Source organism: Canis lupus, chromosome 11, assembly GCF_011100685.1.
Source record: "Canis lupus familiaris isolate Mischka breed German Shepherd chromosome 11, alternate assembly UU_Cfam_GSD_1.0, whole genome shotgun sequence".
Taxonomy (NCBI): Eukaryota; Metazoa; Chordata; class Mammalia; order Carnivora; family Canidae; genus Canis; species Canis lupus.
The window spans coordinates 45518260-45533487 of NC_049232.1; the positions used below are offsets into that span (position 1 = coordinate 45518260).

At 40.7% G+C, this 15228-nt stretch overlaps 1 protein-coding gene across 4 annotated transcripts in view; it reads left to right on the plus strand.

Moving 5' to 3' along the window:
• Positions 1 to 218: 218 nt before the first annotated feature.
• Positions 219 to 15228, plus strand: part of TEK (TEK receptor tyrosine kinase) — a 98493-nt gene continuing 83483 nt past the window's right edge. For 2 of the 4 annotated variants that reach the window (XM_038552569.1, XM_038552570.1), the window contains exon 1: positions 222 to 782. In XM_038552569.1, the coding sequence (XP_038408497.1) occupies positions 731 to 782 (52 nt within the window). In that variant the 5' untranslated portion in view covers positions 222 to 730. Of the gene's footprint in view, positions 783 to 15228 lie in introns of all 4 variants that reach the window. The other 2 variants (XM_038552567.1, XM_038552568.1) reach the window with 2 other exon arrangements.

The window sequence follows — 15228 nt, forward strand, 5'->3', positions numbered from 1 at the left end:
AAACAGGCTGACAATTTTGGACTCTGGTCCATGGCTGCATTGTACATTGACCTCACCGGTAATTACCCAAATTAATTGCCTTTGGGTTGTGTTCTCTCATCATGGAAACCTTCCTTTCCCAATTTAAACCATGTGGGTTAAAATGAGAAAACAAACACAAAACTCCTCCCCACACCCGAAAGCCCCTCTGTCAGGGATTCCAGGTGGACAGGGTGGTAGGAGAGCTGTTGGAGGCGGAGAAGGGCCGGTCATCACCACATACCATCCATAGGTGGAGGGCTGTTATTCTGTTTCCCGCCTATGAGAGGATACCCCTATTGTTCCTGAAAACACCGACCAGGACCCAGACTCCCAACAAAAATTCCTCTATCCCTACAACAGCATCAAAAGCAGCAGCAGAAGCAACAGCAATAGAGAAGTGTTTTGATGAATTGCAAGATGGATAGGGCTTGCAGTGCCCCCAGCCCTGCTGATACCAAATGCCTTTAAGATACAGCCTTTCCCATCCTAATCTACAAAGGAAACAGGAAAAAGGAACTTAAAACTCCCTGTGCTCAGACAGAAATGAGACTGTTACAGCCCGCTTCTGTGCTGTTCCTTCTTGCCTCCGACTTGTAAACAAGACCTAGTAGAACATACGAATGGAAAGTCACAAACCTCTGTGTGTTTGAAAGGATCCTTGGGACCTCATGCACATCTGTGGAAACTGGATGGAGAGATTTGGGGAAGCATGGACTCTTTAGCCGGCTTAGTTCTCTATGGAGTCAGCTTGCTCCTTTCTGGTAAGGTTTGGCTTTTGTTTTTTGTTTTTTTTAATTTAGTGTTGTTTTTTTTTTAAACAGTGATTCTGGGCTTTCTCATCATTTGTTAGTGCTGATTAACAAGGGGCAGCTGTGGCCTAAGCACTGTTTCTCTAGGACTTTCCATTTAATATATATGAGGATTAAAATGCAATGTCTTTGTGGCATTGAACTGATTTTCTAGAGTTTCACTTCTGCATAATTGCCACCTATGTTGCCACAGACTCTATGAGAAATGATCGGGTCATTTTATTTGTAGAAGATTCACTAACTATGATACACGATTTTACTGTTCCTCATTTGGGATTGTTTCCTTATTTAAAAAAATAAGAAACCCAGTTTTACCTGCTTCAAAAAAATCTTCCATAATTTTTTAAAAATGAAATCAGTGCAGAGAATTATGGGGACCCACTTACGGTAATGTGCAGGTTGTCATTTTTAAATGAAAACAAAAATGCCTTTCTATAAGGATTTCATATCCATATCCTATTTTAATCAAAGCAGTCAAATGCTAGGCATTTTTTTTCTTTTTCTTAGAGCTGGAGTCAGGGCTATATAATTTTTGTTTCATTTTAAAAAGTATTTGGCATGTAGTAATTTATAAAGTCTTTATTGACCCAATGGGATGAGTTGGGGCAATTACCCAGATCCCTGGGCACAGGAGAGTATCAAAACCTATTCCAGAGTTAAGAAATGGTGGGCTTGGATGTTTTTAGATCTGGTGTGTCTGCTGCTCAGATTCTCCAGATAGTGGCATGCCTCTTATGTTCACTCACCCTGTGGGACACTGGCTGAGAATGATATCAAAATCTGAAGTGTAAATTACAACTATAATCGCCATCACTCTCTTCCTGTTAGTTTGAAAACATTCTATTTATTGTAACAAAAATAGAATTGATACTGGAAATGAAGTTGAGAAAATGTACTGAATTTAATGCTGCATACTATATTATATTATTAGAAATTGATCCAAACATACATAAGTATGTGTTACATTTTCATACTTTTCTGTTTAAAATGCTATATTAAATCTTTAAAAAAATTAATCCAAGATAAGAGAATTGCATGTAATGTGTTCGTAGCTTTTCAGTTTGCTTTCAACACCTGATTATATTGAAGATTTAATATTTTTAAGACTAAGAATGTATAACATAAATTGCTGAGATGATTTCAGTATTTTGTACAAATTATATTAACATAGAAATGCTGATTTCTTCAATGATATGCACCTTTAAAACAAATAATTATCATGATTCTATTTTTATTTTGCTTTCTTTTCTGTGTGACACATTTATCAGTAACATGAAATCTTCTGCACCAGGGATTATAATAATGCAAAGTGTAGGGGTTTATAGTTCCTCTGAGATACCTTCTAAATTAAATCACCTGTGTGTGCACACGTGCATGCACACCAATTTTAATTCACTTTTTTCCCTCAAAGTGATTGTGTCATAGCAATTTGCAGTATAGTCTCAGATGTAAAATCAGACCAAAAAAAAAATTTATATGGCTGAAATAGTTGCTCTGTGTTTAGATTTTAGTTCCTTGGAAAAATAACCCTGACTTTAACAGGGAGAGACCCAAGGAAAGGGATTTCATGCTCCTACCAAAAAGGAAGGGTGACACTACCAAAGTTGGTTTCTGGGGTGGGTCTGTTGTATTGGAATCCTAACTTACCTTACCAGTACAATGCTCCATAGACATGAATACACAAGGCTTGGTCGTTCCAACAAGATCCAGCATGATCATGTCTACAAGCACAGGAGTCCATTCTTTACACCAAACTCCACTGATAGACCACAGTAATGGAGCAAGGGATTTAAGGCTTATGGGTTTCTCTCTCTATTCCAATGAAGGTTTTTTTTGTTTGTTTGTTTGTTTGTTTGTTTTTAAGATTTTATTTATTTATTCGTGAGAGATACAGAGAAAGGCAGAGGCATAGGCAGAGAGAGAAGCAGGCTCTCTGTGAGCAGCCTGATGTGGAACTCGATCTTAGGACCCTGGTATCATAACTTGAGCCAAAGGCAGATGCTTGACCACTGAGCCATCCAGGTGCCCTCAGTGGGTTGTTTCTGATTCCTTTTTCTCTGAACAAACAGGACTGAAAACCTGTCACATTTGTCTCGGTTAAAGTGGCTCTGGGTGGTAGATACTGATCCATGAGAGGGTTGGAAAAGGTATAAAATTTTCAGAAGACTTCTACAAACTCACCTAGATTCTGGTACATTCCCCTCCCAAATAAGAATCATGGCCAACTTACAAACAAGTTCTAATGAACGTACTAGCTTTTCCCTATTCTCTCATCCTTACCAAACCAGGTTGTTCTGTCTGAAGTTGTATATAGATCCTATATGATCAACATTGAGCCTATGGGAAGTCTCTAGTAGTGTGCCTTCATATCTCTTTCCTGTTTCATTTGACATTTTAAATAACACCCTGGGTTCAGAGATAGTGGATATCTTGTCTGGAATGATAGTGGAAATTCGGTTACAAGGTCACAGAAGTTGTCCCAGATGAAACCTTTTCATTAGGGCTGATCTTGGAAGGCTATATTGAGTCTGAGTAATCAAGGGTGGAGGACTAGAAGCTGGAGCTAGAAACACACCTGGGAATTATTCTCGCAGGGAGGAGTTTTGCTTTCTGCACAGATGCTCCCTCCTAAGCATTGTCTTTGTTGGAAATGTCAGCATTTCCCTTTCAGCTCTGTGCTGGGAGAGCTTCCTGTAAGAGTTCTAGTTATTCTAAGACATCCCTCCAGGAGGGAAGAGTGCTTTCAAGTCCATTTCAGAAGACTATGCTATGTCCTCTGGGGGTGGGCTCCAAATTTTTCTGACTTTATTAATTTGTCTACTCCTAAAAAGATATGTGTGTCATTGTGTAACCTGCTTATTCCCTATAGATGGCTTATTAGTTAGAGCACAGAATCTGGATGCAAATGATTTCTTAGGGTGGATGAGTGGGCCAAACCCAAAAGATAGCATTTCAAAATAGATGAATGTCAAGTTAAAAGTTTGGTTTCAATAAATTTATGTATGTATGTTCAGTGTGAGAGAGATTTGGTTTGTTAAAAGTTCTAGTGAATAACACCTCTATTTTGGTGATGCATACAATTCATAGGTGCCAACATGTGCTCTGCTTACTAAAAACGTAATATATAAGTTACAACCATTCACTTTAGTAGAAATATCAGGTCCAAATTAGACATGGTAATCACTTTACTGCTCAGATAATATTTATTAAACACTGAAGACCTTGAGAAATTTGACAGCAAGTATAGTGGGTAAACAGTAAGTTAAGTACTTTAGAAACCATGTCACATGGTACTGTTTAGCCAAGAGAAAAGAGATGAAAAAGCAGTGTTTTAAGGGTTTCCATATAGAAGACACCATAGATTGGCATTGTATCTTGCCAGATCTACGATACAGGGATGAAGGGAGTTTGGCTCTATCGATGGAAACCTTCTAAAATTGGATCACTATCCCCATGAGGAGAGAGTTCCCACACTGGAGAGGTGTTCAGGCATAGATTGGGTGATCATCTATCAGAATCATCTATAGAATGTGGAGTGTGATGGTTACTCTACTTCCTTTTCACATCACTTTCATTTTACTGTTTGTGGCTCCTCACTGATCACTTAGGTGGAGAAGAGTTCAGACATGCCACCAACATCTCTGTGCAATGAAACCAAACTGGGTGCGTCTCCTGAATTTTAACTCAATCAACATGCCTTATGAGAAAAAAGCATACGTGCATATGTGCTATGACAAATCTTCTGAAACTACTGCTCTAAGGGACTGAGGTGGAGCCAATTAAGAATGCAGGAGAAAGTGTTAACTATATGGATTGTGAAGTCACAGACCTGGGGTTAAGCTCAACTTGGATGACTATGGGAAAGTTATTTGATTTCTCGAAGCCACTGTTTTCTCTTCTTTTATGGATGAAAGGACCTATTTCCCAGAGTCATTATGAGCATCAGGATGATGATGCAAGTAGAGAGCTTAGGCAGTAAGAACTTCCTTAATAAATGAAGCTAGTATACTAAAAAGAAGTGTTTCTATTAGAGCCTCTGTGCTAGTTTAAGACTAGTCTAATATTTTCCAGCATGTAAGGGAATCACTTTCTGCTCATAGAAGCATAGAAGACCTCAACATAGTCCAGTTCCACAAATTTTATGTTTGTCTCTCTCCACATGGACATCCAGTGCTTCTCATCTACCCATTTATCCTTGCTCTAGACAGTTTTCATTCAATCAGGCCCATCTTTATAATCTATGCACTCTTTCCTCTTGGCTCTTATTCATGCTGTTCAATCCATTTGGAAATAACACTCTCTATGCCTACTCTACAAACACAGTTCAACTCAACTTGCCTAGGCCAACTTTTCCTCATGATCTTCTTCCCCCAATCCTGAGTTCACTTACTATATAGGCTGTGTCTTTGTGATTTGGGCACATAAATTAAGCTCCATTAGCCTTTAACATTTTTAACAGCAGATATTATTTCTTTTTTATTCTTTATCATGCATGCATTTAAAGTTCAATAATTTTTATTGGATAGGGTTTAATATGCCACAATAAGAAATTGTTGGTATGCCAGAGCAGACCCCCCCAAAAAGAAGGAAAATGCTGTAGAAAGGGTTTTAGTCACAGTGAAATAATTAAAATAGTAATGATAATAATAATATGACAATAATAATAATATAAATTGTAAGTGGTACTCAAATCTTAAAAGGTTGGCTTATATTAAATATATGATGTGAACAAGGTCAAAAGAAAATTCCTTTATTCCCTTAGGTATGAAACATAATACATTCATTAAAATGGGTCTAACCTGGCTTTTACCTAATATTAGACATTGTGCAGTTGTTGAATATCACCCAAAAGATATACAGACTTTTTATTAAATAGACATTTGAGTTATTGCCTGCCTTTTGTTTATTCATTTATTCATTCCTTTACTCAACTATCATTTCAGACAATGAAGACATATTGAGGATTTACTTTGTGCCAAGTACTGTACTGGATACCAGGAATGCAAAAAGAATGAATCATTTTCCCCCCCTTGCTATATTCACATTTTAGTAGGAAAGAAGAGTATAGGCAGATGAATTATATTATGTTGTGATAAATGATACCATAGGGATACATACAAAATTTTCAAGAGCTACAAAAACTATTACTGGCTCCAATAATAAAAAATGAAACATTAAAATCTAAATTGTACATTAATGTCTAACTAAATGTCTAAAAACAGAATGTCAACTTTATTAATTACTCAATATAGTTTGTTTTCAAATATTACTGATTTAATTAAATCTGTAGGTTAGATTTTCTTCACTTTGCAAGAACTCCTAAATAGTTGGGGATATTGCCGATTATTGCCAATTGTAGTTATGAGTTGCTCATAGCCAAATGATTTGAAAACTAAGAATATAAAAAGGAAAAGTGAAGAAAGCACTTCTCATTAGAAGGAGCAGGCATGTGGAATAGCAGAACAAGTTCAAGGAAGTTGAGTAAGGCTAGAATGTAGGGTGGAAGTGGAGATTTAAGGTTGGGGTCAGAAAGAGAATGGCTTTATAGGTTATTTTAAGTAACTCATACCTCATTCTGTAATGTTGAAATTTAGTATGGTGTTTGTCCTATCATTGCTGATTTATATCTTGGAAAAATTGCTGTGATAGTAGTATGGAAGATGGGTTGACAGAGTGTAGGCCCGGGCTAATAAAGTGTCTTTTCAGTACTCCAGGAAAGAAGTCCTGGATGGACAAGGGGGTTGAGAGTATTTAGGAGGTGAAACTGTAAGGGTTGGTGATTGGTTGCATATGGGAAATTGAGGAAAGGGGGGGAGAATAAGTATTGTTTCATGGTTCTGGTTTCGGTAATGGTGGCACCATTCACTGCACTGGGTAACATGGCAGGAGGAACTGGCTGGAGATGAGTTGAGATGGAGCAAGTCAGTATTTTGTACATGTTGATTTTGAGCTTCCATGTAAAGGGAAATATTTAGCAAAATGGGTCTTAAGCTCAGATGAAGAAGTTTGGGCAAGAGCTTGAGACATAGGCATCCTTGGTTTAAGGGACATGAAGCCATGGTCATGGATGTATTTGAAAACTAAGTGAAGGGAAAAAGAGGAAGTAGACAAGGGTTCTATGAAGAAGCAGTCAGGGAGTCAGTAGGAGAAGTAAATCCAATCAGATTTTTTTTTTCTTCTGGAATTTTAGAGAATTGGTGTGGTGGTAACTAAGGAAGAAGAGAGTTTTAAGAAGAGAAGAATAAGATGAGGGCAGCAGAGTGACAGCCTCTGGGCTTTACATGGGGTGCCAGATTAGAGATGTGGTGTTTTACAGAAAACCAGCTGTACTCATAACATTATGGACCAGAACTGGAAGGGATGTCAGAGGATCAGTTGGCATCACTCCCAGCCTTCAGGAAAGGGAATGTCTAAAGTTGCCTCCCTTATTTCTGGAATTTTAAACTGATAACCCAATTCCCACCAGTCTGGCCAGACTGTTCCTCAACTCACAGCACACGTGCAGCATGGTTTTCAGATTGAGCCGTGCCTGCTTTCCTCTGCCCTCCCCCCTCCCCACAATCCCCCACTACCTCCTCTGGTCCCTTCAAGAATTTGACTCTCCTTCTCTCTGTGTTTCTTTTCCAAGCCTGCAGGGGCATGTGTGGGGACCTGGGTCTGCCCGATGGACAAAGTCCTGACTCTTTTCAACACATCCGCGGATGAGAGGGAGGGCATTCCTTCTGTCCGGTGGTTCCCTGCCTAACCCAGTATGGATGTAACAAGAGAGCCTGTCAGCGAGCCTGTCCAGTAGCCAGATGACGGACATTGTGGGTGGTTGGTGTTAGCTTTCTGCTTGCCACAGCCCTTGCTCAGGGCTTGACCAGTGAGGTGTATGTGGTGGTCACACCCATCTCAGCAGATCTGTCAGCTTTCCCGCTTTTGTTAAAGGGTGATATCATGCTTCCTGGGGGGAGTACTGGAAGACAATGCTCAGCCACTTTTCTCCAGATACAATAGGCGGAGTCAGGAAGGCAGTATTGACATTGCTGGGGCTGGGGAGGCACTCACTGCTCTGCAGCCGTCAGATGGTGAACCAGCTTAACCTTGGCACACAGGGCCTGGGTTGTGCAAGGCGTCTGGCTGCAGAGCCAAAGGGGACTCCACCCTGGGGACAGGACTGCTTTAGACATCTGGGAATCTAGGATGGGCTTCAAATTCCAATCCCTCTGTCAAAAACAACCACAAAACAATAATAGTACCAGATAACAAAAATGACTACCATAGATTGAATGTCTATGTGTCAAGTATTTAATAGGATTTTTTTAAGTAACTCACAACAACCTTGCACAAAGATAGTATTTGTTTTTTTAAATAGAAGGTAAAACTTAGGCCCAAAAAGTGACTTGCCTGAGGTTAAAACTTAATAGATATACATTATTTCAGACAGCCTAGCATCCCTATTTTTCAAGAGCTGTCATTATTTCCTTCCATATGAGCCTGATGGGACTGACAGTCACTCATTGCAGAGTGTACCACAGAGTGACCACAGCAGTTGGTTCAGATGGAGGATGCACGACCCAACAGGGCCAGCTGGACTCCTCTGGGAATCTGTGAGCAAGATATTCTCTTTTTCCAGTGAAGACACTGTACACCCAGAGCTACCAACTTTCCTATGCACTTGAAAGAAACTGGTCTTTGATAGGAGAGAATGAGTTCAGTAGCACAGAGAGAACAGAACCATGACAGGCACTCTTCGATTATTGGAGCATTGAGTTCAGTGGTTTTAGATCAGAGACCCACCCCTGTACCTTCCAATTACTGGAGCTAGTTATCTTCATTTGCTTCCACTATTTTGAATTGGTTTCTGTCTCTTGAAAGTGAACGGTCCTGAGTGACCCCATGATTTCAGTAGGACACAACAGAGATAAGAGTTCAACTGAGAGCAGCCTGAACCCAAATTCTGAGTTCTTTTAAAGCCTCCACTGTGCAGTCTTGTAACTAGTGTTTCATGGTAACTTCAGGCTGGCTCGTGGAAAATGAGGCTGATTACAGTACGTATTCATGTGGTTTTGGGAAAGATTTTTATTTATTTATTTATTTATTTATTAGAGAGAGAGAGAGAGAGAGAGAGAGGGAGAGACACAGGCAGAGGGAGAAGCAGGCTCCATGCACCGGGAGCCCGATGTGGGATTCGATCCCAGGTCTCCAGAATCACGCCCTGGGCCAAAGGCAGGCTCCAAACCGCTGCGCCACCCAGGGATCCCTGGGAAAGATTTTAAAAGAAATATTGCTTAAAATACTTAGTACCATGTTGGTACATAATGTACACTCAAAAAAATCAGATGCTCTTAAATGTTTGCTTATAAACAAAGCTGGAGACTCTTTGATTGCTTTATGCCAGTCTTTTCAAAGCACATCTCCAAGCATGAGGGCAGGCAACTCCTTTTCTACGCCTGATGGAGCTCCCTAGCCTTAGTACCCTACTTTTGGCCTTTTTCTCAGGGAAAGGAGAGAAAGTTTAGAGCTGTGGTTTCTTGGGTTTTTACTAAAAATCTGGAGTTGTCAGGGGAATTCCCTCCAGTGGCTCTATCAGGTAGCAAAATGATGCTCCCTACTTTTTTCTTCCCAGCCCCTAATTCCTTCTTCTCTCTTTTCTTGACTGAACAGAGGCTCTAGGATGATTTGTCATCTATAGGTCCTCACCTCATTTATCCCAATCCTAATTCTTAGTTACTAACAATTTACGGTAGAATTGTCAGTTCCAAATAGAAGTTGCTTCATTTTTTATTAAGCTCATTATTGGAATTTTGGACTGATTTAGGGTAAGTGTATGTGTGGCACTAGCTCTTCTCCCATTTCACCACTATTTTCATTCCAATTATTCCTGTTCTTACTCTTAATTCCTCTTCATGTCTAGTACCTTCACATCTAGAAAGTACTTTCTAGTCTTCTGGGGTTGATTTAAACATCCACTTATTTTACTGCTCTTTTCTCCCACTTCAGAACCAGAGAGCAGAGTGGTAGTAGTAGTCAGTTGTAATCATCACCTTTTCAGGAGCCAGTCTTTGTCTACCTCACCAGGCTCTTGTGATTTGCAGCCCATCATGCTATATTGGAGGTATATTTCAGCTATACCAGGCTTTTTGCAGTTTCTAAACATGCTTTCAAGCCTCTGTGCCTTCGTGTATGCTATTTCTTCTGCCCAGAATGCCCTCTTCACAGTCCCTTCTTCATCTTGCTTATTCATGCATCTTTACTTCCAGTGTCATGTCTTCAAAGAAGTCTTCCTTAATCTTCTTTCATGGGTTTGGGCCATGCCTTTGCCCGGGATTCCATCATAAATGTGGCTGGAGGCAAAGGCATATGTGTAGATAGATTATTTGGGAAATGATCTCAGGGAGCAGGAGTGAGGGACTAGATATGTTATCAAGCTGGCCACTGCTATGGATGCCTGATACTGCAGACATCTTGAGGAGCATTATGAAACGAGACTTAGAACTGTATACTTGCAAAGAAATAGGAGAGGGATCCATCCATTGTTATCCTCCCCCTTTGTGCAAGATTATGTAGATATAAGAAGCTGGTGAGTTACTGCTGGTGTCCTGTGGTGTTGTGCCAGAGAAAGTCCCAGGAGAGGAAATAATATCTACTCACATGGGCTTTGGGTGAGCTACTTGGAGACTACACCTGCTAAAAGCTGGTGGAGGCCTTCTCAGAAGCGGCTGCAGCAGATGGAGCTGGAGCAAGAGCTGATGTGGAGAGGATTTGCATTGGCACCCAAGAGGTGTCACATGCAGGCACCCTTACACTTGCCTCTGTTGTCATACTTAGAACATTAAACTATAATTAACAGTTTACTTGTTGGTTTTGCCCACTAGGCTATGAGCTGTGTTGGGCATTTCAATATTCTCAGCACCAGACATGGCATACTGGCTGACAGAGAAATGCTTTACTAAATGGTTTTAGGGATCCCTGGGTGGCTCAGCAGTTTGGCGCTTGCCTTTGGCCTCCGGGCATGATCCTGGGGTCCCGGGATCGAGTCCCACATTGGGCTCCCTGCATGGAGCCTGCTTCTCCCTCTGCCTGTGTCTCTGCCTCTGTCTCTTTTTGTGTCTCTCATGAATAAATAAATAAAATCTTTAAATAAATAAATAAATAAATAAATAAATAAATAAATAAATGGTTTTGCATTGGATTAAATTTTCCAGCCTAGTGCTTCTCTAGGTGTGCTATATATGTTACTGCTGGCCTAAAAAATTATTTGGTGTGGTTCTTGGAAGAATATTTTAAATTATCTAATATTAAATTATATAATATTTTATATGTAAATATAAATATATACATATGTATATATATCATGTGATTTCATTAATATTCTTTTCTTTTATTTATTTATTTATGAGAGAGACAGAGAGAGAGAGACGCAGAGACACAGGCAGAGGGAGAAGCAGGCTCCATGCAGGGAGCCCAATGTGGGACTCGATCCCAGGTCTCCAGGATCAGGCCCTGGGCTGAAGGTGGCGCTAAACTGCTGAGCCGCCTGGGCTGCCCTAATTTCATGAATATTTTTAATACGAGGCTAAGAAAAAATGAGTTAAAGAGAATGGATAATAGAATAATTGTACAAGTAGCATGTAGATTCAGCAGGAATCATGACTGTGATACATAAATTAATGCAGTTTGGGAGACACTGCTCTAACTGCAAGAATGAGCTAATTCTTTTTAGAACTCTGTGTGTCCCAATAAAAAATAGAAAAGTAATTTGGCATGTAATTAATACTATCCTAGTGAGATGAACAAAGTCAAAGAGTCTATGGTGATCAACCTGTCTCAAATGACCATCTAGGACCCTAATCTTGCTTTTCCCAGTAAACCTGGAAAACAGACATTTGTTAATAAGTCGTAGATACCTAATGTACCCCGTGAACACACTGGGCAAAATAGGCCCTCTATCCCTCAAAATAGGCCCAGCAGTCAGTCAACCAGTGGAGGAATGGGTAGGTCAGTTATATTCACTCATTCAAGCTAACATTTTCTGAGCCTTTTCTATATCTTGGGAATCTGCTAAGCATTGCAGTTAGAAATATAGTTAAGAGAAGCAAATGATCTCAAGTGGTTGGTGGTCTGTTGGGTGAAAGGCTTTGCTTTATTGGAGGCAGATGTTGGGAGCATGGAAAATGGAGTAATCCAGGAGGACAGGGGTCTCATCAAGAGGGTGATGTTTGAGAAAGATGAATAGGATTACACTTTGTGGAAACATGAGAGTGAGGACTAGAGTATTCTAAGCAGAGGAAAAAGCATGAAAATGGGGAACCAAAAGTTTAAGAAACATTGGTGTGCTGGTTCTACTTAGCTATACTCCAGGGCACACTACACAGGAGGGTATACAGCTGGGGGAGATGAGTTGGGAAGAAGGTAATTTGGTTTGAAATGGGCTAGGTGGGCAAGGACAGTGCAGAGACCTTTCCAGGAATCATTAGGATGTAGAGTGAAGCTGTGTGAGGGAATGAGATTGCTCAAGAGGAAGACAGCAGACTGGGTCTGGGAACACCTATATGAAGAGGAGAAGTGGGTAGAAGAGGAAACTGAAGGCATTCAATGAGAGAAGTCAAAGGAGGAGCAGCGTAAGGAGAGGAACTAGAGAATTTGCCAATTACGTGCTGTCTATTGTAGAGCATTCTTAGTGGATGGGCCAGGCCAGGGTAGAGGAGTAAGTGGGAGATAGGGAAATAGAGTAGGTAATGATAAATTCCTTTCTGAGAGATGTCCCTTATCTGGGCAGGTTCCTGTTATCATGTATTTTTCTATAAGCTTTTTTTTCATAAGATTTTTTAAAAGATTTTATTTATTTATTCATGAGAGAAACAGAGAGAGAGAGAGAGGCAGAGACAGAAACAGGCTCCATGCAGGAAGCCCGATGTGGGACTTGATCCCAAGTCTCCAGGATCAGGCCCTGGGCTGAAGACAGCACTAAACCATGGAGCCACCCGGGCTGCCCTCTATAAGCTTTTCTGAGTGATCTGGTAGGAGAAGGTATGAGGTCCTCTCTGCCAACACTGGCTCGCGGTGCTAGGAGGCTACACAGAGGTTTGGAGATAGTAGGGACAGAACTCTTCCATCACAGACTCTCTCTTGGCCCTGAATGTGGTCCCAAATTACCTAAATGAGAGAATTATTTTAGTTTCACAAACACAGTAATCGAGGTAGAAGGCTTCATGGAAGGGCCACACACTAATGGTTACATAGAGCAACAGAGTATTAGAACTTTCCAAGACTTAGAAGATTATCTAGTCCAATGTTTCCAGGAGAATCCTAGAATCCTTTATTTTTATTCTTTAAATATCCTATGGAGCTAATATCTGGTACCTTAAGAAATACTGATTTGATTCAACTTTCTCATTTTACAGATGCCAACAATGAGGCTCAGCACTTTATTCAAACTCCCTCAGCTCATTAGAGGCTAGATTTCTTCACTTTAACAGACAATATGGAAGGCAAGAGAAATTAGAGCTTAGTGCATCTACTGTACAAACTACCTATGCAGCGTAAGTTAGAGCCCCCAAATCATCCACTTATAAACTCCCTTCTTTCTCTTGTAAGTGCTTAATGGACACATCTGTAAGGCCCTGGCAGTGTTGGCTTGCTTTGTGCTGCCTAGCCCTCCCACCCCCCTTCCTCTTGTGGATCTCACACCCAGACTCAGCTGTGCTTTTCACACAAATCATCTGCCAAGAGGGGTGGAAATAGAGCCAGAAACACATAACAGCTGCAGAAGCTCAGCCACATCTAGAGGCTTGCAGTAATCTCCAGCAGGCCTGGCCCACTGGGTGACTCTAGAGTACATAAGCCATCAGTGAAGCACGATTCCAACATGAGTAATACATGCATTCTGTCAGCTGCTTCTGGAATCAAACAAAAAACAGTGTTGTTGCCAGCCAGAGAGAAAAAAAAAATCACCATTAATTGCATCACTGTCTTCCCATTAAGGCTGGGGAGAGCTGTGACTCAGGCTAACTTCTGTTAGAGAAACTCTTTTCCTCTCCTCGAGATCATTTTCTGACGGAGCTCATGGCTTATTACCCCTGCCAAGCCCACATTTTCACCTTACCCAGATGGTTATGAGCACAGACTCTGGGGGCAGATAAGTCTGGGCTGGAGCCCCATTCAGTGTGACCTTGGACAAGTCATTTTACCTTCCTGTAAAATGGGGATCATGTTACCCATGCTAAAGAATGGAGAGGATTATGTGGTATAAGTGGATCAAATGCTTAGAAAGTGCAGTTTCATTTAAAAAGCTCAATACATATTAGCTATTATTATTATTTCTTACATTTCCCTATGTTCCTAACAGCGCCCTGTTGCTAAGAACCTGTATAAAATGTTATTCTATTCCATTCATCCCATCCCATCCCACCCATCATCTCATTTCTTCCCGGCCTATTCTGTTCTATGAGTATTTCTTGAGCTCCTTCTCTGTGCCCCACCCTGGGTCAGCAGATGTAAAGATGAATAAAATAAAGTCCCTGCTGCTAAGAAACCTACTGGTGTGGTGTGCAGATGGATATACAGTAGATTCTCATTATTCATAATAGTTATGTTCTTTAAGCCATGAACACAGGGTTAGATTTAGGCAAGTCACACCATTTTTGTCAAAATTGATACATACCTAGTTCTGTGTTTGTGTGTGTGTTTTTAAAGATTTTATTTATTTATTTGTGAGAGAGACACACACAGAGAGAGAGAGAGAGAGAGAGAGGCAGAGACATAGGCAGAGGGAGAAGCAGGCTCCCTACAGGGAACCTGATGAGAGACTTGATTCTAGAATCCCAGGATCACGTCCTGAACCAAAGGCAGATGCTCAACCACTGAGCCACCCAGGTGTCCCTAGTTTTGAGTGTAAGTGGGGTTTTTTTTTTAAAGATTTTATTTATCCATGAGAGACTCAGAGAGAGAGGCAGAGACATAGGCAGAGGGAGAAGCAGGCTCCATGCAGGGAGACCAGTGTGGGACTCGATCCCGGCACTCCAGAATCACGCCCTGAGCCAAAGGCAGACGCTCAACTGCTGAGCCACCCCGGTGTCCCAGTTTTGTGTTTTTATTTAAAAGCAAATCATTTAGTGCATCTGGCTGATTAATTAGCATGGAACTCATGGTCAACAGCACTAACTGCTGCCTGAATAGAACTTCTCTAACACACGGATTTTCTCCTGAGGTACATCACAGCTTTTTCATGCTTAGGAATGCTAGACAACACTTTGACCCTATACTTAGGGGCCATTTTATTTTATTTTTTTATCTTTTGGATTTGTCTTAATTTTGGAGGGGGGGTGTAGTTGACCCACAATGTTAAATTAGTTACAGGTGTCCAGCATAGTGGTGTGACATATTGATATATTATGCTATGCTCATCACAAGT